This window comes from Lontra canadensis, unplaced genomic scaffold (genome assembly GCF_010015895.1).
Source record: "Lontra canadensis isolate GAN:19392208 unplaced genomic scaffold, GSC_riverotter_1.0 scaffold12, whole genome shotgun sequence".
Taxonomy (NCBI): Eukaryota; Metazoa; Chordata; class Mammalia; order Carnivora; family Mustelidae; genus Lontra; species Lontra canadensis.
Window position 1 is genome coordinate 28,851,788 of NW_022631006.1, and position 22,933 is coordinate 28,874,720.

At 50.5% G+C, this 22,933-nt stretch overlaps 1 protein-coding gene across 1 annotated transcript in view; it reads right to left on the reverse strand.

The window, feature by feature from the left end:
• Positions 1-4,035: 4,035 nt before the first annotated feature.
• Positions 4,036-22,933, reverse strand: part of TEP1 (telomerase associated protein 1) — a 38,439-nt gene continuing 19,541 nt past the window's right edge. Inside the window, exons 16-55 of the mRNA XM_032856948.1 lie at positions 22,585-22,715; positions 22,248-22,307; positions 21,191-21,349; positions 20,437-20,613; positions 20,094-20,214; positions 19,378-19,502; positions 18,634-18,747; positions 18,422-18,539; positions 18,071-18,265; positions 17,777-17,952; positions 17,523-17,679; positions 17,231-17,410; positions 16,771-16,863; positions 16,374-16,506; positions 16,068-16,218; positions 15,680-15,813; positions 15,368-15,456; positions 15,004-15,118; positions 14,323-14,563; positions 14,005-14,128; positions 13,055-13,179; positions 12,830-12,929; positions 12,448-12,603; positions 12,090-12,302; positions 11,679-11,832; positions 11,361-11,573; positions 10,601-10,761; positions 10,248-10,361; positions 9,184-9,291; positions 8,686-8,818; positions 8,529-8,605; positions 8,291-8,423; positions 8,021-8,157; positions 7,752-7,876; positions 6,561-6,704; positions 6,310-6,409; positions 5,052-5,157; positions 4,741-4,946; positions 4,514-4,618; positions 4,036-4,256 (exon numbers count right to left, since the gene is read on the reverse strand). Of these exons, the coding sequence (XP_032712839.1) occupies positions 4,134-4,256; positions 4,514-4,618; positions 4,741-4,946; positions 5,052-5,157; positions 6,310-6,409; positions 6,561-6,704; positions 7,752-7,876; positions 8,021-8,157; positions 8,291-8,423; positions 8,529-8,605; positions 8,686-8,818; positions 9,184-9,291; positions 10,248-10,361; positions 10,601-10,761; positions 11,361-11,573; positions 11,679-11,832; positions 12,090-12,302; positions 12,448-12,603; positions 12,830-12,929; positions 13,055-13,179; positions 14,005-14,128; positions 14,323-14,563; positions 15,004-15,118; positions 15,368-15,456; positions 15,680-15,813; positions 16,068-16,218; positions 16,374-16,506; positions 16,771-16,863; positions 17,231-17,410; positions 17,523-17,679; positions 17,777-17,952; positions 18,071-18,265; positions 18,422-18,539; positions 18,634-18,747; positions 19,378-19,502; positions 20,094-20,214; positions 20,437-20,613; positions 21,191-21,349; positions 22,248-22,307; positions 22,585-22,715 (5,526 nt within the window). The 3' untranslated portion in view covers positions 4,036-4,133. The remainder of the gene's footprint in view (positions 4,257-4,513; positions 4,619-4,740; positions 4,947-5,051; positions 5,158-6,309; positions 6,410-6,560; positions 6,705-7,751; positions 7,877-8,020; positions 8,158-8,290; positions 8,424-8,528; positions 8,606-8,685; positions 8,819-9,183; positions 9,292-10,247; positions 10,362-10,600; positions 10,762-11,360; positions 11,574-11,678; positions 11,833-12,089; positions 12,303-12,447; positions 12,604-12,829; positions 12,930-13,054; positions 13,180-14,004; positions 14,129-14,322; positions 14,564-15,003; positions 15,119-15,367; positions 15,457-15,679; positions 15,814-16,067; positions 16,219-16,373; positions 16,507-16,770; positions 16,864-17,230; positions 17,411-17,522; positions 17,680-17,776; positions 17,953-18,070; positions 18,266-18,421; positions 18,540-18,633; positions 18,748-19,377; positions 19,503-20,093; positions 20,215-20,436; positions 20,614-21,190; positions 21,350-22,247; positions 22,308-22,584; positions 22,716-22,933) is intronic.

Genomic DNA, 22,933 nt, shown 5'->3' on the forward strand with positions numbered 1-22,933 from the left:
GCCCAGTTGGTTCAGCAACTGCCTTTGGCTCAGGTCATGATCCCCGATCTCCTGGGATTTAGTCCCTCATTGGGCTCCCAGCTCCACAGGGAGTCTGCTTCTCCCTCTAAGCTTCTCCCTTCTCATGCTCTCTCTCACTGTCTCTCTCTCAAATAAGTAAAAAAAAAAAAAAAAAAATCTTTAAAAAAAAAAAAAAAGGGTTGAAACAACTGCAGACCAGGTCTCCCACCACTTACCCTAGGACTCAGCAGATGTCCAAAAATCTGCAAGCACTTAGAGGACTTGTCACTTAAGTCTAAATACATCTCAGGGAGGAAAGGAGAGGAATTAGAATGAGTTTTGAGCTGCCTGCTCCACCTAAGAAGTACCAAAGTCCACGTCAGATCCAAAGACTTCCTGATTATTCATAAACACATGCAACACAAATATACATACATAGATACATGCACACACACACACTTAGACACACATAACACATACTTACTGAGATAACAGTGAAGGTTATTTAAATGAAAACAGTAGCCTATAACTTTTTAGAGACCAGATTACCAATATCTATCTAAATTTAAAATATACATACCCTTTGACCTAAAAACTACAGACATACTTGTTTGTATAGATGAAGTCAGTGCAGCATTGTCATATGCAAAAGATCCCTAGATAAGGAAGTGGTTAAACATACTCACTCACTGAAATACTGTGCTGCTGTTAAAACTAGACTACACACTTCTCCAAAAAGTAGAAAAGAATACTTCCCACCTCATTCCATGAGGCAATAGGAAACCAAAATCCAGTAAAGATACCACCAGGAAGGAAAACTATAGACCAATGTCCTCTAAGAATACAGATGTGTGGGGCACCTGGGTGGCTCAGTGGGTTAAAGCCTCTGCCTTCAGCTTGGGTCATGATCCTGGGGTTCTGGAAGGTTCTGGGAGGTTCTGGGATGGAGCCGCACATCTGGCTCTCTGCTCAGGGGGTAACCTGCTTCCTCTCTCTCTGCCTGCCTCTCTGCCTACTTGGATCTCTGTCAAATAAATAAATTTAAAAAAAAAAAAAGAATACAGATGTGCAATAAAATGCTACCAAGCCTAAACCAGTAAAGTAAAAAGAATTCTACACCATGACAAAGAGATTTATTAAAGGAATGTGAGGTTGGTTCAATATATGAAAATCAGTGTAGGACAAAAGTCATATGACTATCTTATTAGATGCAGAAAGGCATTTGGCAAAATCTAGCACCCTTTCATGATAAACATTCAGCAAAGAATGGAAGGGAACTTCTTCAATCTGACAAAGGACATCTATGAAAAACCCACAGAAAGATTGAAATAGATGAATGACTCCATACATTCTGGAAATGGGGAAGAAACGATAAATAATCCTTTCAGAAGGATTTCAATTAACGTAGAAGGCTTGAGGGAAATAGAAAATCATTAGAAATGGGGTGCTGAGTGGCTCAGTCAGTTGAGCATCTGACTCTTGATTTCAGCTCAGAAGCCTACTTGGAATTTTCTCTCTCTTTCTCCCTCTGCCACCGTCGCCCTGCACCCTCCCCCAAACCCTCCCCAACACACTCTCTCTCTCTCTCTCTAAAAAAAAAAAAAAAAAAAAATCACAGTAATAATTGCTATAGTCAGGATCAATGGACGGATGCTAAAATTAGTGGAACAGGATAACTTTCATAGTTTCAAAAAACCTACCTCAAGATTTACTGATTACTATGGTGATTTTAACATAGGAGCAGAAATTCTTCCGTAATTCTCCCTCCAGGAGGTTTAGTCTCTCTCCTTTTAAGTGGGGGCTGGGTTTAATGACTTGCTTCTAACAGAGAATGGAAAAATAACAGTAAAAGAAAAATAAAGTGATCAAAATTGGGACACCTGGGTGGCTCAGTCAGTTAAGCATCTGCCTTTGGCTCAGGTCATGATCCCAGGGTCCTGGGATTAAGCCCCATTTGGGGCTCCCTGCTCAGCAAAGAACCTGCTTCTCCCTCTCCCTCTGCCATCCCCCAACTCCCCTGCAACTGTGCTCTCTGACTCTTATCTCTCATCAAATAAATACAATAAAATCTTTAAAAACAAACAAACAAAACCTCAAAATGTTTAAACTATCTAAATTAAGGGCCCCTGGGTGGCTCAGTCGTTAAGCGGCTGCCCTCAGCTCAGGTCATGATCTCAGGGTCCTGGGATTGAGCTTCGTATTGGGCTCCCTGCTCAGAGGGGAGCCTGCTTCTCCCTCTCTCACTCCCCCTGCTTGGTTCCCTCTCTTGCTGTCTCTCTCTCTGTGTCAAAGAAATAAATAAATAAAATCTTAAAAATAAAATAAACTACCTAAATTAATTTTCCCTTCAACTCCCTCGGGCACATGTTTACAGTTACCCAGAGTCTGTTATTGTCACTCACAGCAATTATACTATGACCTTGCTGTACACCTGCAAGGTAAGAAAGACAAAAAAACCTTCAGGAGGGCCTGGCCAACAAGGCTGTCTATCGAGCAAAAGTCAAGTCAGCCTTTTCTCAGCTTTCTCCATCCCCATCCTTCGGCCTTAGATGGGGGGCTTTCGTAGAATTTTTCGAGCTTGGAATACAGGCGTCGAGGGCTTCCTCCTGTCCTTGGCCCATGCTCTCAGGAGAGCAAAAAGCAAAAGACTGAAATCAGCAACTTTCAGGATGATGCTGTGCCACGGTTCTCTGTAGCATTTCTGGGTAGTATTATAAATCATAAATTTCAAATAACCTTAATTTGGATTCTGGTCACAAGGTATGTGGAGGAGGTGGTCTAGAAGGTACTTTTAGAGCCCTTGCATGAGACACATGAGAGAAGATAGAAGCATGACCCATGATTAAAACATCAGTTGATGGAATTTCTTATATCTTTATCCTCCAGCTGAGGGAGACCATGGGGCACTAGTAGAAATAAGGGGAAAGTCTCTCAGATGATCTGTCCACGAAAACCTGGAATCAGGGCAACGTGAGAACAAAACTCAGTACCCTCAACTCCCCAGTTCCTCAAAATTCACTTCTTTCTTTTTTTTTTTTAAGATTTTATTTATTTATTTGAGAGAGAGTGAGAGAGCATGAGAGGGGAGGTCAGAGGGAGAAGCAGACTCCCATGGAGCTGGGAGCTCAATATGGGGCTTGATCCCAGGTACTCCGGGATCATGACCTGAGCTAAAGAGAGTCGCTTAACCAACTGAGCCACCCAGGCACCCGTCAAAACTCATTTCTAATCAGAGTGCAGTGGTAGTTCTCTGAGAAAACCCTACCAACTTAGAACAAAATCTTGTAAGCCTGGCTTCTCATATGCGAGTCCTTGAGCTTTGGGACATAGAAGACCTTGAACTTTTCCCTAACTCTTAGAGTCTCAGGGAACTTCCTCTCCCATAAGATAAAACTATAGGAAAACAAGGTTTTAGAACTTAAAAGGATCACAGTCCATGGTGAGTCCATGGGTAGGATTGTTCCCTCTCTCCATGTTTTAATCTTCATGAACTTCAATTTGAGAGCTACACTTTTGGGGTTTCTTCCAAGAATGCAAATTACTATTACTGACAAACATGTGCAAGTCAAATGGCTGCTGCTGCTGCCTAGTCAGCGGCTGTGAAAGCCAGGAGTCCCGTTCCACTCAGCGCCCCAGCTTCTCACCTCTCATCTGGACAGTCAGTTCCGCACAGAAGAGGCTATTTCTGTGGGAGGAACTTAATGTTCTCTCTAAACGCCCTGACTGGGGGGCACTTGCAACTCACTCCTCCTTTTCTTAATCTTTCTTGACTAAGTGAGATGTCTTCAGCACTCTGTTCAAACTAAGTGCCGGCCAACATCACTCATTCCTCCCCCCGCCAGGAATGGCATCTCAGGACCCTTGGACCAGCAAATGACACAAGACTTCTAAAGCCTGGTTTCAAAGAATATCTATGAAAGAACTGGTTCCCTTTCTTGCAATTCTAGTAAGGGCTAATGTTAAATCAGAAAAGAAACATGAGGATATCCATATTCTTCTGATCCACATCCACATCAGAACACAGGCAGACTGCACTGGAGATTTTCTGACACTTTATTTTAAAAATTGAATCAAAAAAGGAGCCACTGGTGTCTTCCGGCTTTGCATCTCAAGCACAAGTGGGTGGGGCATCTTTACTCCCAGGAGAGAAAGTACACGTTGCCCAGTGTGTCTCCCACCGCAAGCTGCAGGGTAGAGTCGGGGCCCAGCCAAGGTTCCAGGCAGCTGACAGCCGCTTCACACTGGAACAGACCCAGCTACAAAGGGGAACAAAAGATGGGGAGGTGAAGGCTAAGGCCTAGGGCCTTAGGGCCTCCTAAGGGCCTCCTACAAGCCTAGGGCCTCCTTACTAACTCATTTTTCTCTCACATTAATGCCTTTTATTTAGAAATAGGTTAGTTGCACATGATAGCAAAGATAGAAGAAAACAGAATTTTGATCTTTTGTACATTCTTTGCCCAAGTTTGCCCTCTGTGACGTTCTTTTAGCCCTCCTTGCATAAATACACACTTACCAGCTGCATACTGGGTCTCTCCCACAGCTTAACATCTCTGTCCTTTGAAGCTGTCACCAGCAACCCAGGCAGCACATGGAGGGCTGTGACAGAGCCCGAGTGAATCTTGGAGGGGAAGGAGAAGCGATGTGGTGAGCTTTCAGTGGGCCTTCCTTTGTCAAGGAAGCATCCACCGGTCAGACAGAGAGCCTCCTCCCCTCTATTTGTGACCCATGCCTCTAACTCACCTTTCTACGCTGCTGAGTCCTCAGCTGTGGGGGTGGGGACCAGCTATCTGTGCTGCTGTCTTGCACAGATGGGGCTGTCTCTGGAGTTGGGGTTTCAGGCATTTCCGTTTTCTGCCAGAGGTTGCTTGTCTCCCATTCTCCTTCAGGGGTACACTTGGAGAGTTTCCACAGCAACCCATCAGAGCTGGCACACAAAAATGAGGACTCTGCCATTTCAAGGACAGAGGTTAGAGCTAGGTTTCTGGCTTCATAGGACCCACCATCACCTCCAAGGCATCTCCAGACCCTGTGGGTCCTCCCACCCCACTCACCAGATTCTGGTTTGGCTTGGGTTACCAACACAGCAGTCCCAGTAGGATTCTCCAGGTTCGGCTCAAACTCGAGGCTCTCTTGAAACTCTCCTGACTCCTTTTGCCTCTGTGAAAGGATGGCTCATTTTGTTCAGCCTACTCATAGCACTTGACCCTATACAGCCAAAGCAACTGTTTTAGGCTCTGGGCTGGTCAGCACTTTTTTTTTTTTTTTTAAGATTTTATTTACTTGTCAGAGAGAGAGCACAAGCAGGCAGAGTGGCAGGCAGAGGCAGAGAGAGAAGCAGGCTCCACTCTGGACAAGGAGACCAATTCGGGACTTGATCGCAGGATCCTGGGATTATGACCTGAACCGAAGTCAGCAGCTTCACCGACTGAGCCACTCAGGCATCCCTGGTCAGGACTTTCTTAACTGTGATTTAGACATAGTAAAGAGCGTGAACCCCTTTTTTTTTTTTAAGATTTTATTTATTTATTGTGTGAGAGCGAGCGAGAGAGAGAAAGCACACAAGCAGGGGGGGAGCGGCAGGCAGAGGGAGAAGCAGGCTCCCCACTGAGCAAGGAGCCCCGGACTCCAACCCAGGATCCCGGGATCATGACCACAGCCAAAGGCAGAGCCTTAACCAACTGAGCCAGCCAGGCATCCCTAAGTGCACAAATCTTAAACGTACATCTCAAGGAACTTCTGCATATGTATACATCCGTGCAATCACTGCTCAGGTCAACATGTAGAACATTTCCGTCACCCTAGAAACTTGCCTTCGTGACCCTTCCCAGTCAATACCAGAGCACCCCCACCCTCAGAGCTAACAATATTCTGAGTTTTGTCACCATAAATTAGTTCCATTTGTTCTTTAACTTTATGTGAATGAAATCATGTAGTATGTACTCTTTCGTGTCTGACTTCTTTCACCCAATGTAATGTCTATGAGATATGTCTGTATTGTTCCAGACACTAGTACTCACAGTGGCAAGACAAGAGAGACATGAGAAAAAAAGCAATTAAGAAAACTCCTACATTAATGGTTTCCTGTGATTTTTTTTTAAACACTGGAATCCTTTTTTGTATCGGTAAAATATTACAGGGAAGCTGAAACCCACTATAGAATGCTCTGAAGTAGAGCCACTCCAGTTGAAGGAAGAGAAGGGAATTTGGAACCAATGCCTTTCCCCTCCTCTTATCCTCAACCATGGCCCCAAGGTTTTAAAAGTGTTGGTCGTGGACAAATGTTTTAACACACACTCAAATCAGACTTACTAAGAGATAAAGGCCTCTAGTTTCCAATGACTGCAGGACAAACACACCATAGTCTGGATGGGTGGACAACAACATAGCACCTTCCGAATAGCAGCAGCTCCTGGTTTATAAGAAAGAAAGAGGCTGAACCCATGAACATCTCTCTGTAAGACCCCAGGGTTTTGTTCTAAGTTAGACCCAAGTTCAGGGTAACCACTAACCCACTTTTCCTTTTTCTATAGCCTGAGAGGAAACAGCTTTTTGAATCCTACCAGATTTCAGAAGGAGCCTCCCCTGGTTTCATGCACTGTAATCGCAAACCCGCATTGGCCAAGATGAGGGAGTGACCGTCTGGAGCCAGGGCCACACCTGTCAGGAACCCTAAGTCCTCCTGCAGAACTCGGTTCAGGTGAAGACTGCAACTCAAAAAAGGTACAAGGACAAAGAAAGACCCTATTTTAGTCCACCTCTCTCAGGCTCCTTGGCTCCCCATGAATTCCTCAGGAGAGAAGTACAGAACGGGATCAATTACCTTCCCTACAAATTCTCTTACTCTTTCTGTTTTTCTTATATCAGTATTCATCATCACCATCCCCTTACCTGCTCAAATGAGGCATCTCTTGGCTTCTTGTCTCTTCCTTCCCTCCTGACCTCCAACTGATTAATAAGCACTGTGGATTCTACTTGCCAACACCTGCCTAAATCTCTATCCCTCCTTCTCATCCCACTGCCTGGTTCGGGGCCCACACTATGTCTTCCTGGACTAGAGCAACCGCTGTGAAGGTGGCCTCCCTGCCTGTAGTATCTCTCTACTACTACCCATCTTCCATAATGCCACTGGAGTCCTCTTCCTAAACAGCAGCTAATTATTCTCAAAATCCTTGACACTGTGCCCTCTACAGCCTTCCCCCAGTTTATCTTTTCAATCCAATTCCCCAAACCCCCCACCGCCACTCTCACCAAGAACCCAACGTCTCGGCTGTGCCAGAATATATCATGCACTCTCATGCCTCCTTGCCTTTTGTTAATACTACTGAAACACCATTCCCTTCTCTTAAGGGTCCAGAGAACTCCTACTCATCCTTAAAGTCCAACCTCAAATAGCAACTCTTTTGTAAACTATAAATTTCTCAAATTCTGGGAATTATAGATCTCTTCCTTATAATACTAATCACTCTGCCTATTGCTGGTGGTTGACTTCAGTGCATATTCCTCTACTGTGCTTCCTAAATTAAAAGGTAATTTCAATCTGGTTCACACAGCCTGGCTCAGAGCTTAGCCTAAAGTAGACACTTGATAACTATTTAAGTTGACATGAAGGGGAGCCAAAACAATTTCCCAAGGACTTTTTCCTACTTACTAACATCCTATTGACCTAGTTCAGAAGTAGGGGTGGAGTGATTTGCACAAAATCTATAAGGAGACCATCAGCATATCACATTGACCCAGCTGCCCCATCTCACCTGAAATTTCTGGGTGTTGAACCCTCCTGCAGGTCCACGTGCCACTCACTGACCTTTTCATTAGCACTGAGAACAATCAAGGTGTGTGCCGAGTACCACACCAGAGCACTGATGCGGCCTGGAGCCTGGGGAGCATGACACGTCCATCTCAGTATTCCTGAAGAGCCAGGGTTAATCCTCATTCCCTCCCAGCCACCTACACACACACCAGTACATGTACCACTGGGGCAGAGGTCACACAGACAAGCACCAAGGTTGACCCAATTCACCTGTGCTGTGGCCACAGCCTTAGCTTCATGCCACAAAGTTAGTTCCCCAGTTTGATTCCCAGATACTGCCACAGAACCATCGGGGGCCCAGGCCACAGCAGTGATGGCTACAGGACTCCTGGGTGTGTATGTGTCATCTGGAGAAGGAAGTAGGTGATGCATTAGAAGCTGGACCACTCCTGGGACACGAGGAGATATCAGGCCACCCTTGACCTTCATAGTCCCACTAACACACCCCTCTATATACTGCCTCTCTCCATGCCTTCTCACCTGCTTCCTCAGGTACCTGCCAGAGCCGTACAGAACCATCCTCTGAGGTGGTCAACAGGAGGCCTGAGGTGTCTGAAACTGCAGCTGCACTGATTGGGCCACTGTGTCCCAGGAGGGTGTGTGTTTGAAACACCTAGGAGGAAAGGACGGAGGTGGGAAAGCAGGGGCTCAGCGTTTAGGAGGTTGTCCTACTCTGCCCTCTCCACTCCATCCACCCCAGTCCTTTCAGGGAACTCACCAAGAGCGGATGCCACAACCGTGTGGCCCCATCCAGTCCAACAGTCACCACTAGAAGCTCTGACCCAGGCTGCCCAGCTGAGAAGGCACAGAGATGAAGTCAGAAGAAGGGAAGAAGCAGGGGGGAAGGGAGGAAAAGGGAACTGGCATTTCCTTACCTGCCCGGGGCTCCAGGGTAGCGGCACAGTGGCTGATAGGTCCTGAGTGAGCAGGGATGCTTGTCAGCTCCACACCCTGATGGTCCCACACTTTCAATGTTCCATCTCGGCCCACAGACACCACATGTTCTTCCTATTCCAGAGCACAAGATCAGACCAGAATCGCACCGAGCAGGACGAGGGGAGTATGCCTCCTACCACAGAGGTGAGGGCTGAGCACTAAAGGCCTAGGAGATGTCCAAGAGTGTGGAGAACTTGGGGACACAGGCTGGGTGGCTCAGGACTGCAATGCTGCACATAGTTCAGACACTGAGCTGCCCTCTTCCTCCCCTCACACCAACCCTCCATCTCAATACCCTCATCCTGCTCTAATTCAGGCCCGAGTATCTCATTCTTTATGCTTCTTTTGCCTTTGAGATTAGATACCCAATGCACCCATCTCCCAAAGCCTCTTTGGCCTTCCCAGGGCCCCCAGTGAGTTCTCTGCCACCTCCTCACCACGGCCACCACGGCGCTCACGGCACTCTGATGACCTAGGAAGTGGCCAATCTGCTGTTGCTGTCCTGGGTCCCACAGCCCCACGGAGCCATCACTGGAGCAGGAGACCTACACAGTCAGAGGTCAGAGGAGTGGGATTAGCAGCATGCCTCCAGCATTTTTGTATATTGACAACGCGGGCACAGGGTGGGATGGGCATTAAGGTTGGTGATTAAGAACATTGGCTGTGCTGGGTTCAATTCCAAGCTCCACCATCCTTTACTTTGTGACCTGGGGCAAGTTCATCTCTCTGCGCCTTGGGATTGTGGTCTAGTCAATGAGGATAGTAACAGTGTTACTATTTGCTGTGGCTGCTGCGGGGCTGATGCACCTGCACCTACATGAAGGCCTGCCTGGTACGTACTGAACACTGAATACACAGTGGCTGTTGTCCCTGTTATTCACAAACCAGACAAAGGTGAACAGCCTGCAATACCAAGGAAAGATGCAGCTGCCCAGCAGGCAAGGGCAGAGAGCAGTCTGTGACAATTCTAGTCAACTGATTCTCACTCCTTTCTCATCTCTTCCTGAGAACAAGCGTGGGAACTGTGCATGGGAAAACTAGGCTTCACCAACCTTGAGTGCATAATCTGAGGGGTTTATGTTTTTGTTTTTTTGCCTTAGGACCAAAGAAAATACAGCAGTATCCTCTCACTACAGGGATAGGTACCCTAAGCCTTTGGGGAGACAGTTCTGTGTTCTTATTAAGAATGCGGGCTCTCTTATGATTAGTGCTTCAGCCTCATCACTTATATGGCCTTGAAAATGTTCTTTAATCTATCTGAACTCAAGATCCTCGTCTGTGAAATAGAGATAGTAGTACTGTCTACCTCACACGGAGTTGTAAAGACTAAATGAGGCAAGACGTATGAAGAGCTTAGCTCAATTCCTGGCACATACTTGCTCAATAAATGTCAGCTATTACTATTATTATAAACAGGTGTCAGAAGCAGGATGACTTGGGCCGTGTGGTCCTCCCCCAGGAACCCTGCTGGGCTCTGCCCCACCCCCACCCCTTCCCTTACCAGTAGGTTGTCTCTGGTCCAGGCACAGCCAGTAACCCAGTCCCGGTGACAGGCAGAGAAGGAGCAAATCAGAACTGGGGCTCTGGGCATCCGCACATCCCAGCAGAAGAGATTCTGGATAGGTCCCAAGAGAGGGAGCAGTCAGGACCAGAGGAGGGAGGTAGGAACATCAGGGCCATTTCCGGCAAGAAAATTTAAAGGAATAGGGAATATTAGGGAAGAGATGGTAGAAAGAGGTGGCCTAGGGGGTGTGGTAAAGCAAAATGCCTCGGGAGCCATGGGAAACGGACTGTTGAGGAATCCAAGACCCAGAGGGGCTGTGGGCTCAAGGAGGGAGCACCCCCGCAGCTCACCCGGTCCCTGCCTCCGGTAGCCAGCCTGCCTCCATCGGCGCTAAAGCTACAACAGCTCACAGGACCCTCGTGTTTCTGGAGCTCAGTGTCACAGGGAAAGTCTTCTACTGTCTGTGCCAGTGTCAGCAACTGCCTTGGCCAGAGCCGCACTGTGAAATCTTCTGCATTGGAAAGAGGGAGAAAGAAAGATTCCCTGAAAGAGGAAGTGAGACAGGACCCCAAAGACAAAGTCAAGCATGCTGGGTGAGGGTGATGTCCAATGGCAGTGAGTCACAGGCTGTGGAGCACCCAAGTGACAAGGGGCAGTCATCGTATGAGGTCACAGGACGGGAACACCAGGCACTCCCAGCTCTGGCTCTTCAGCTGCCCAACTCCCTGCTACACCTCCGGACCCTCCTCTTCTCAAGCGACCACTATCACTTGGACCAAGTCTCCTACCTGGAGAGGACTAAGACCATTCTGCATTTTCACCTCAACACCTCTCCCCTCCTCCTAAGGGAAACCCATCCCCATACACAGCAAAGTCTCCCCTTGGGCAGAAACTCAGAGGATTCCAGCAATTAACAGAGGTCCCAGAATCAGGGTTAGGAAACAAGAAGAAACAGTGTAGATTGATGATGCAAGAGAAGTGCATTTACAAGTACTTTGAAAGTTTTAAAAATAATTATATGTGTGTGTGTGTTTCCTATGCACGTACACATATAAATTGAGGGAAGGCACAAGCATATTTGAAAGGAAGCTGCCCAATGCCCAGCAGTACCTGAGGCAGAAGCCAAGAGTTCTTCGGAGGTGGCCAGTCCCAACACGGGCTTCTGGTACCTGGACAAGAGCCAGAGGGACTGAAGGGAACCTCCTTTCAGAGTCCAGCCTTGCAGGGACCCATCTTCTGCACCACTCACCAACACCTCAGGGCTTAGCCAGACCAGTGCAGACACTGCCACATCTAGTGCCTGACACTGAGCCCCCTGGGAACCTAGAGCGTGAGGAAAAAGTAGAGTGAGACACTCGGAAAGGGAATTCAGGGTGGGGGGGGCTCTTTCCAAAGGCTCAAACACCCCATCCCCTCTCTCTTCAGCACCTGAAGCGATTTTGTAGATCCTGATGCCATCTGCTCGGTACCCAACGGCCACCCGATCACCATCCGGGCTGAGAGCCACAGAGAGGGCAGGAGAGAGAGAAAGGGAACCCAGGCACCCCCGGGGTTGACCCAGAGATCCAGACCACACCTGAACCTGAGGGCCAAGAACAGGACTTAAAGATAAACCACTTCTACCCCCAGAGCAAGAGCCACCCCCATTAAAGTCCTCCTCCTCCCTAAAGGGCTCCCTTCTCTTCTCAGAAAGCGGCCCATGCATACACTGCACCCCTCTCCCTGTAGCTTGCACCAGCGAAGCCCCTCCACAGTGTCCCCAACAAAGGCTCCACCCTCCCCCAAATACCCCTGCCCTCCCCCCTCCTCCTAACCCACCACCAGCCTCTGCCACCTGACCTTGCCATCCTCTCCAGCCGTCAGTAACTGGCGCCCGGCACGCAGGAAGAGGGCAGCAGCCACAATGCCATGGTGGGCCGGGAAGACAGCTAGCCGTGCCCCCTCATGCCAGGACCACAGTTCTACCGTGCTGTCCAGCCGACCCACAGCCACAACCCGCCCAGGCACATTGAACACCAAGGTACGGACAGAGGCTCCTGGGGCTCCCAGTTCCTACCCAAGGAAGTAGAAACAGAAATGTGGGGACCTGCTCTCAAAACAAGCCCAAAGTGAAACAGAATGTGGACGTCCATAATCCCGTATCTTCCACTCCTGCCCTCTTGGCCTTCCTGCCCCAGGGCGATGCAGGACTTCTCACCTTAGCAGCTTTGAGCCCGTCCACATGGAAGAAGCTGAAGCTGCCAGCCCAACTGCCCACAGCCATCATCTGCCCCTCTGGGTGGAAAGCAACGCAGTTCAGAGGCCGGGGACACGTGTGCTGGAAGGCCAGCTGCCCACGGACTGTGTCCCACAGCTGAAGGAGAAAGAAGGGGAGAAAACTAGGTGCTGAGTACAGATGCCTAAGCCTCTCAAGCCCGGAGGCCATCTTGTCCAGCCCCCTGCCCTCAGCCTCCCCCAGGCACCAGGAAAAGCCTCCCCCAGGCCAAGCTGTCAGCAGGAACGCCACACTAAGAGAACAACTTTGCGGGGATGACTTGCATTTAGGGCCACTTTGACTACCACTGCCCCTTGGTCATTACCTTTAGGCATCCCCCTAGACACACGGTGGCCAGCAGCCGGCGGTCTGGGCTTAGGCAGCAGCCAGTGATTTGATACTGGTGAGCACTGGTCTGGAGCACCCTAGCCCAGGGAGACAAAGTTAGGCTTCTGGGAGCCCCTGGCCTCCCTCCTCTTTCCCCTGCCCTGAGGGCTTCTGACAAGCAGGGAAGACTCTCACTCCAAGACATGGGGGAGGGGTCCCTTACCGACAACCTTGTTGCAGGTCCCAGAGCTCCAGAAGCCCATCAAAGGCAGTAAGAAAGAGGGCACTGTCTGAGAGGAATGAGCAAGAGGAGACCCCATCACAGCCGCTCACCAAAGACTTCTCCTCCTAGGAGAACGAGCAGGGAAGCATGCTCAGAACATTCTCCTGACCCCCAGTGTCCAGCCACTCCAAGCTCCAACCAAAAAGGAGGCCAAGGCAAGAAGGGATAGAGAAAGGGTGGCCCTCTGGCCCCACATCAGGAGCTTTGGGCCCCACTCCAGATGTGGGCCAAGCCTCGGTTCAAGTGGGGCCACATCTCCCCTATTCCCAACCCCATATGCATCCCCAAGTCACAGAAGATTCTGAGGGGTTTGTGTATGTATGAATGCATATACATACATGGCAGTGGGAGTTGATATGGGTGGGAGGCAGAGAAAGGGAGTGGCTATGGCTGTGGGACCCACTTCTCTAGCCTAATCTGCTGTTACCTTCCTTCAAGCACCCTCTGCTGCAATCATTCCCAGAAGTTTCCTGGAAACATTCTCCCCTGTGCCTTTTACTCAACTGGAATGTGTGCCCTTGCCTGTCCCATGTTCTCCTGGAGGTATCCAACTCACTCAGCTCTTGTCTATATTATATGGCTAGGTTTTGGTTCCTTTTCACCTTGTATGTCTTATCTTTCAACAAAATGGCCACTTGGTAGGCAAAGACAGGTATGCGCCTGGAGATGCTTAGTACAGTACAGCCTTAGTGCAGCCCTGAATGGAAAGGTGTGCAGCAAATATTTGGCAGGTGTGACGGATTTAATACCAAGCCTTTGATTTCATGTGAGGGAAACACAAGTTGCTGAATCAAACAGGGTGATAACAGGCGGGGCTGGCTTGCTGAGGTCTTCAGGGCAGTTTGTGAGGCTTTTTCTAGAGGCAAACTCTGCCCACTTGAGTGTCATACCTGCCAGGTTCTCAGGTCCAACAAGTAAACCATCCCATTGCCAGTGCCGACAGCAGCTCTTTGCCCACTGGGGGAGAGGGCTACCGCTGTGGGGGATGAGGTAACTGCCAGAGATAGGCTGGAACTAGATAAAGAGTAGGAAGAAAGGGAGGAAACCAGGATTTCAGAGAAGGAAGGGACCAGGAATTCACACTTGCATTCCTGTGCCTGAATCCCCTTCTCCATTGTGACTCTGGTCTGTCTTTCTTCTCTAGTTTCAGAAAGGGCTGTGGCTTGCTCTCTGGCAGGGTTCCCAGTACCCAGGGCCATGGACCTTACTTCTGCTCTCTCTCCACAGTGTGGGGTTTATTAAGCCATCGTAGCATGTGCTGGAGGCGCCATCGCTGGAAAAGCTGTGGGGCCTGGTGGCAAAGAGGTGAGTCCAGGGGCTGGTTGGCTGCCTGCTGGGGCAGGAGCAGGGGGTACTGGCTGAGGACAGGAGCCTGCTGCCTCAGAAACGTGTGAAACATGGCAGTCTCAGCCTCAGGAAAACTTTGCTCATCTTCAGGGACTGAGGAAGCTGTGGGAAAGATGCGGAGCATCACTGGGGAGCCAGCCCATAGCCCCATTAACCCCAGTACCAAATATAGTCATATGATGTGTCAAAATGTTAAGTCTTGAAGCCTTCTGGCCCTACATCAGGAAGACCCGTTAAAAGTACAAAGCCTTAGGCCCCACTGTGGACCTAGGGAACCAGAATCCGGGGACCCAGAGATCTGTAATTTGAACAACATTCCCAGGTAATTTTAGGCCTGTTAAATAAAGTTTAAGAACCTTTGGTCTAAGAGACCGGGGCAGAAGATCCCCTGAAAATCAACTTCTTACCCTCTTGGCCTTTTCAGCCTGGAATAGAAATTTAACTGTTCTTTGCATTATACCTCCCACCCCCTACCCCCAGCACACCCCCTGTGAACACACCGAGGAGGCCTGTATCTCAGAGAAGCCACTGACTTATCTCACCATAGAGGGCATGGGCCTCCAGGAGCCGAGAGACCAGACCAAGTTCCAGGTGTGCAGCCACCACATGGAGACTGGTGAGGAATTTTGCAAGAAGGCCACGGTTCCCGCTCTGGAGCTGGGAAGATTGGACGGGACTCATTAGGATGTGAAGAGGCAGGTGAGAAGGAAGAATCTAGTTTTAGACTCTGTGCAGCCAGGACCTCAACCTAGGAGCTGGGACAAAGGATCTGTAGGAAGAGGGCAGGAAAACTGGACGGAGAAAGGTAGAGAGGGGTGGCAGTAGTGGTGGTCAAGGGGGAATGGGGTCTCAGAATAGTGAAAGCAGTTGCCTGGGAGAAGGTGCCTATAGGATCTGGAGACTAACCAGGTGGTAAGGCAGATCTGCCAGGGCCTCAGGAAGGCAACTTCGGAAGGTGCCTGAGGCATCAGGGTCACAGGTCTTCCAGAGCTGAGCTGCAGGTGTGGGTCACAGAGTAGACAGTGAGACAGGTTCAGTCCTGAAGCAGCTCCAAAGATCGCATGGCACAGGTCACAGCAAAAGCCATCCACCCACTGGGGTGGCAGCGGAGGGCGGCGCCAGCCGAATGGGAGCACCAGTGGGTGGTCCTGGCTTCCAAGCATCGGCCCCACACTCAGTCTCCCGGGGTCAGTTTGGGCCAGTTCAGGCCAAAATCACCTGCGATGAGGACGTGTGCTGTCTTCTCCAGCCCCCGCCTCTTCCCATATCGACGTTTAGCTGCTGTCCTCAGGGGCCCGGCAGGGAGGCAGAGCCGGGCACCAGCACGCTCGAGATGGCCCTCCCCTAGCAGACTGTTCTCATGTGAGGGAGAGAAGGCGGGAGAGGAGGGGAGGAGGTCTGTCAATGAGCACCTGGCATAGCTGTGGGCTCCCGTGCCCATCCCACAGAGTGGTAAATTGAGAGGCAGCCCATTTGGAGCCTGGGAGACAGGTGTCAGGGGCTATATCCAGGGAAGGGTGGAATGAAGAAAGGCCCACACAGGGCCCAGGCTCAAAGACAGGAAGGCACAGGAGACTGGCGGGAGTCCAATTAGGGGCAGCTGTACCTGCGCAGACTCTGGACGAGGTAGGCAAATGGGCCCATGGGGTAGGGGTCCCCACTGTTGCCAGCAGCCACTGCTTCTTCCCAGCTCTCAGCCCCACTGGGAAGTATCCGCCATGCACTCAGCACTCCATGCAACTGGTCCACGGTCAGACCTAAAAACCCCAGCTCTCTGAAGCTCTCACAAAACCACACAGCATACCAATCCCATGACACCCGGTCCTCCTCATACCACTCACTGAGAACCCAACTGAGCCAATGTCATCTAACCCCTGCGCGTTCCATCTCCCACGCCACCCCAACCACTGACCACTACATGTGGCTTCAAGGGTGGCCAAGGCTTGGGGAAGGATGTCAGGGCCATGTTCTTGCTCCAAGGTGCCCAGGATGTGCTGCAGCAGCAGCGGGACAGTGGAGGGCAGGGTCCGGAGTCTCTCAGACACCTGGGAGAAGAGGGAATCTGGGCTTCAGTCAGTTGGGGGGAGGAGAAGAGGCAGCTTTCATAGTAAGGAGGGGAGTGGGCAGCAGGAGGAAGTGTGGGAAAGGATGAGAAAAAGAAGAGAAAGCGTGGGGGAGATCCACCCCAAGGCGGCACAGGATGAGGGCAGGAAAAGTAGAGGGATAGGGGTGAAAGGAGCCAAATGAAAGAATGGGAAGTGGATTAGGACTGAAAAGATGAGCAGTGAGGGTTTACGCCCCCAGCCAACCTGCTCATAGAGCGTGTAGAGCCTCAGATGATCGGTGACCAAGCGCAGGTAGAGTGGCAGGGAGGACCCCCGCTTCACCAGCAGCAGCCGCATCTGACAAGACAAAGGGGACTCAGTGCAGGGAGCAGAGAGCAGGGCTGTGCCTCCTCTGAGAGTCCCCAGCAGGCGTCACCTGATGGCCTCACCCCAGAACACAGCCATCCCTGCCCTCCACTGCTATGCCAGACCCTCTTTCCGGAAAGCCCCCCGTGGTTCAGCCTAGCCCACCCAATAACCACAGCCTTACTCCTTCCCTCATCAGGACAGGCCCCGGGAGGCCATTCACCAGAGGGAAAAGGCTGGCTGGTATTATAAGGATTCCCAGTTATTGACAGCTTCCACTGGCACAGAGCTCCTTCAGAAACCAAGGATCAGGGCAGCACGGGGTCCTCACCCCCACCACCCCTGGCCTACATCCAACCTGGTTGTTAAAAGGTGACTCCTCCAGCCGTTTCCCGTACAGAGCCAGCTCTTCTCTCACCAGCCGGGCCCGGGCAGAAGGCTCCAGGGGCCCCAGGGCCACCACACGGGCACCTTGGCTCTGCTCAAGGGTCTCCCCCAGGACCGCATCAGTAGACACGCTCAGTACCATGTGCACCTTCTGTGATATTTGGGCAAAAGGAGAAGGAGGTGGAAAGAAAAAGAGCAGGACAATGTTGGAGAGGCCCCCTTCCCCACTACTGCATCCCACCCCACTTCCTTCTCACACTCACCGGGGGAAGAGTCTTTGGGATCCAGTCTGAGACCGGCTGCCCATGCTGACCCACCAGCCTGTCAGCCCCATCGATGATCAGCACCAGGGTTTGGCCACTTTTCAGGGACTGAGCATACTCAGGCAGCAGCCTCTGCTGGAGCTCCCATACTAGGCCCCTGTGTGTGCAGGATAAGTACTAGGGTCAGCAGGAGAGGAAGACATACTGGTGGTGTGATATGGCATCAAGAGGCTGGGCTAAAGGGGGATACACACCGGTAGGTGGTAGGGAGGCTGCTTGGCTTTTGCAGTTGGCTATGCAGATAGGCACAGAGGCGTCTGAGCAGGGTGAGGGCAAGACCCTGGTCTGGGCGGGCCCCTGAAAAGTGGAAGAAGACTAAGGGGACCACCTTGGCCCCATCGGGAGCCTGCAGGGCTGACACAAGAGATGCCTGCATGGAAAGCAAAGAGAAAACATGGTTATGTTTTCCACGCACAACTCCCTGTGGCCCACTTCCTTTGCCCACACAGCACCCCTTTCCTCCTGCCCAGGGCTCTGAGACTATGTACCAGGAAGGCCGTCTTGCCCTGTCCCGACTGCCCAGTCACCAGGCTCAGCTTCTCTCGGTGAAGCATTAGCTGCTTCACTGTGTCCCGAAGAAGGTGCGGTCGGGCTGGACTCGGTGGGCTCTGCAGCTGCTGGAAGGTGGCCTGGACCAAGTCATCATCTGGGACGGAGACTGGCTGTTCCAGCTGGGCCCCAGGCTGAGAGCACATGGGCCAATAAATGACAATATTTCCATGCCCCTAGAACCCCCAGGCCTGAAAACTCACAGAGCCCCCTCCCCGAGTTACTTTCCATCCAGAACTACCCAGACCACTCCCTTCTCCACTCACCTGGCCATAGGTAAAGCTGCTCACCTGTAGGTAAAGCTTCTGGATCATATTCCACACATCCTGCAGAACCAGCTGCCCAAACTCTTCCAGCCCCCCAGCATAGGGTCGGCCAGCTGCCACACCCCCCCACTCACAAGGGTATCTGTGGGCAAAGCGAGCACAAGCAGAGTTAGACGGGGCCTGGTTCCCCTCCCCGTATCTCTCCCTGCAGGGGCTCTCTATCTCCCCCAGCTCACCTGCGACAGGTAAGCCCTTGCTGTCTGCTCAGGAAGCTCTTCAGTTCTGAGATCCGATGTGCAGCCTCTTCAGACTCAGAAGTAAAGTCAGGTTTCCATGCATCTGGTACAGAGCTGACCCCCAAAGAGACCCCGAGAGTGATCTACACTCAGACCCCAGACTCTCTTCACCCCCAACCATCAGACCTGGCTGTGGTTCCCTGAAACTCCCAAGTGGAGATTGTTGGGGCCGATTCCACGTTAAAACCTGTTAAACCCATAGGGCCTGCCTGGGCCTACTTAGCCATAGTGACTCCATGTTGCCTAGGTAGCCATTTTGTTGTTTAATAAATGCTTTAGCAGTTACTAGTATCGGTTCCAGGTAACTGTTATTAAAACACACAGGTAGGAGACATCCAGTCAGCCAAAGCCACATATGTAGATATCTGCGGTTGTGCCCTATAAAACTAGCCTGTAAGACCAAGGGGTGGTCACTCTCTTCGGAGGTGGCCCTGGCCGGTCAGTCTGACTTCTAATGCTTGACATAGAATAAGGCTTTGCATAACTTTCACTTTGTCTTAGTCTCATTCCTTTGATAACGGACCCAACAGAGATCTCCTGGCTTCAGAGGCAAAACTAATGTGGTGCTGTGAGGCCAGCTATCCAAGCCCCATGCGCTCTTCCAGCCTCGCCCATCCTGTACTCTGAATGCCAGGGAGAGAAGACATGGCCACTGAGCTGAGCCCCACATGCAACAGCAAGTACCTTAGGAAGTTGGCATCCCGGAAGTAGATGAGACCCTGGGCAGAGTGCTGCAGGCGCAGGCCCCGGTCCAGGAACTGCATCACCTCCATCTCTGTCACAGAGCGGCCTGGAGGGTACCGCTGGGCCTGAGGGGAGAGGGCAAAAGACAGGTGGGTTCAGTCCCGGGTCACACTAACGCCTCCCCCAAGACCTGCCAAGATCCCAGGGCTCCAGCATCTCAGTAATGTTCCTCCCTCCCTCCCTCCAGATACAAGCCAATAAAACACAGCTAGTAGCTAACATTTATTGAATGCCTGTCATGTGTTAAGCATTTTTAAAAACAGATTTCTAATTCTCATAGTAACTCTGCAGTATAGACACCACTAGTCCTCTTTAATATATGGGGAAGTGGAGGTTGGATTAGGATAAGCCATGTCCCACAAAGTCACACAGTCTGTAAATGACAGAAGGGACATCAGAACCCAGCTCTGATAGCAAAACCTAAACAGACTTCCCCTCTTACCTCTCGCATCCCTTGGCCAACTGAAAGATACTTCTCAAAGGAATCCCCTCATCTAGGACTTGGCCACTTGCACTTCTGCCTGGGATTCACTTCAACTGTCAAGGAGCTGCCTGGCCATAGTCCCAAGGTTCCTGACACACTGGGGTTTCTCTCCACCCCTGCCCAAACTCCATTTCCTCCCCAGACCCTGCTCCAGCCCCGCTGTCTGCCTTACCCAGCGGAAGTGAGGATGGTCAGGGAGGTTGTAGTTGGGAGGAACGTAGCCATAGCGAGAGCCCAGAATCCCCACAAATAGCTGCGAATTCTCCACCTCTCCCAGACACACTTCCAGTTGTCTGCAGACATGGTTATGGAGGCACCAGATCAGGGAATACAGGTACAAATAGGAAGACAGGGCCATGGCTCAAAGCCAAGGCAAGCTGCTCTTGTTAGCATCCAAAGAGCTCCCCCTGCCCTAAGCCCTCAGCCCTCCTTGCAGCCTCTACCCTACCCACGTCAGTTCTACCACACAAGTCCCTCACCCCTGACCTGGCTCCCCTTCCCTGTGGCCCCCTCACCTGTTCCTACGGGTCTCCTCCTCAGTGATGCCCCAGCGCAGGTCAATGGCATGAAGGCTGATGTGGTGGGGTGCTGCTCGGGCTTGCAGAGCTGGCAGTACGGACCGTAGCAGCAGGTCCCGCTCTCCGTGCATGTCCCGGAAAGTGGAGGAAATGAAAAGCCGGATGCTGCACCATCTGGGGGTAAGCAGAGGCCTAGGCTCAGTCTAGCTAGGCTCACCCTAGTGCACAAGCTGGCACAAGTAAGGTCTGATGGACAGCAGCGGCGGAGGGGTGGGGTGTGCAGTAGGCCTCAGAGCCCTGGAACGTAAACCCTACTTGCCATTTCTCACACACCCTCCTTGATCAGCTGATCATTAGACACTTACTATTCGCCTACCATGTGCTCATGACAACACGGTGAAGAAAGCACAATCATAATCTCCCTTTTACTAATCAAAAAGCTAAAGCTTCAAGAAATGAAGAAAAACAACTAGCCCAAGATTCAAGCTACTATTTGGCCAAGCTGTGATGAGAAAGCCAGAGCCTCTTCTCCTGAGCCCTCTGCCTGAGCCTGCCTCACCCTCTGACCCCCTTCCCCAGTAGAGAGAAGAGTTGGCTCACAATGTGACAACTTCCTCTGGCAGAGGAATCCCTACCTGGGAAAGAGGAAGCATACCTCAGTGAGTAGAACAGGAGCATCTCAACAGCCAGAAATGCAGCCACCTGCCCACTGCCTCTCCCAATTCACAAAGGCATAGAAACATAGACCAACCGAGGCTGGGAAATCGGAGCCAAGGGGCGTAGAGTGTTCTCTTCCAGTGGCCGGAGAGATAGGTCCCCTGTCTTTCCTGGCGGTGGTGGAATCTTGAATATTTTGTCCATTTGGCCCACATGTTCTAGAAGACAGGAGGCCCCACGCTCTGCAATGAACCTGTCATAAATGTGACCAAATAAATAAGAGTGAATACCAGAGGCAGAATCAGATCTTCCAAGGGGGCAGGGGACAAAGATACAGCTAGGGAAGGTCACCTAGTTAACCGGAACTCCTTAAGAAGACAACCATAAGCAGTTAATGTAGACTTAAAATAACTAGGATGCAGAACCACCTGGATAAAGGAAGAGAGAAGAAACCCAGCTCTAGCCCCTCCTAGTATGCATGCTTATCATGGGCTTTCTCTGGGCCAGGAGCAATTAGGCTGGTAAAGGTGAAGATTTAAGGTTAAAGATTAAGGCCATCCCAGAACTTCATCACCTCTGTATCAGCTATAAAAGCTCCCTGGAAAAGGAGGAATGGGCATGAGTCTTCCTAATAGCAGTTGATGCCAGTGGAGGCATATAAAGGAAAATGTTGGGGAGAAAACAAGTAAGTGAGAGAACACGGAAAGAAAGACAAAGTAAAAAGATTTCTGTAAATTTGTATTCTATAAATAAACTTAGCATGAGATTTCCTCTGAATCAAGAATGAACAGAGGCCACAAACAATGAATAGAAATAATATGACCAACTCTTGAGTTGTTCCCTTAAAAGCAAACAGTACAACCTTGCCCATCCTTTATCCTTTTGCCTCCTAGATGTAACACAAAGATAAGGGCCGGAGCTGGAGCAGCTGTCTTGAGCCATGAGGTGAAAGCAGAATATTTGAGGATGATGGAGCAATAAAAGGTGACTGAGCCCCTCTAACACTGTTGCTGCTATACCAGGATGGCTGCAGAAGAGCAATAAGCTTCTATATTGCTTTAAAAAAGAAGTAAAGGGAGTAGAAGCCAGGTAATTTTGGAAAGATGTTCTAACAAAACCCCCAACCCCTTCAGTGCCCATTCAGTACTCACTTCAGTATCCCATCAGTGTAGCCTGAGAGTGTCACGCTGTTAGGATTCGAATCTGGTAATCTGGCAAAGGAAGAAGCAGCCACTAGCCATCAGAAACAGTGCCAGGAGCACAGAGTCACTGCTCTCTAGGATGGATACCCCAGCTCTGCACTTTGAATAGGGTTATGTGCTAGGCTGGGGCATGGAGCTAGGCTGAAGACTTCAGAGAAAGCTCTACTACTTAGGCAGAGATAGGGACGTGCCTGGTGAGTAGGAGGGTCCCAAACTACAGTAGGGGTAGAGAGGAAATCTGGAAACCTATCTTTTGGCACTGGACAAGAAGTTTGAGCATCCTTACATGTTACATGTCCTTTGTAGGGGGACAGAAACAAAGAGGCACTTGGAATTCACATGCTGCCAGAAAAGCTGTTTGGCCTCATTTACCAGTCTGTTATGCATAGTGCTGCCAAAGAGGATGACCCTGTCCACCTGTAAGATGAAAAGGAAAGAGCTGGGATCAGGAGGCAGAAGGACAGAAGAAATGCTAATAAACTCAGGATATCTAAAGAAAAGATCTCTGGGGATTAGGGGATTAGGACAGCTCTGACGGGAATGGAAATTGCTTTTCCAGAAAACACGGAGGTTGGGGGAAGCCACTACAACCTGACTCGGAGTAAGGAGGAAGTGGGGGAAGGGAAGAGGGCTGC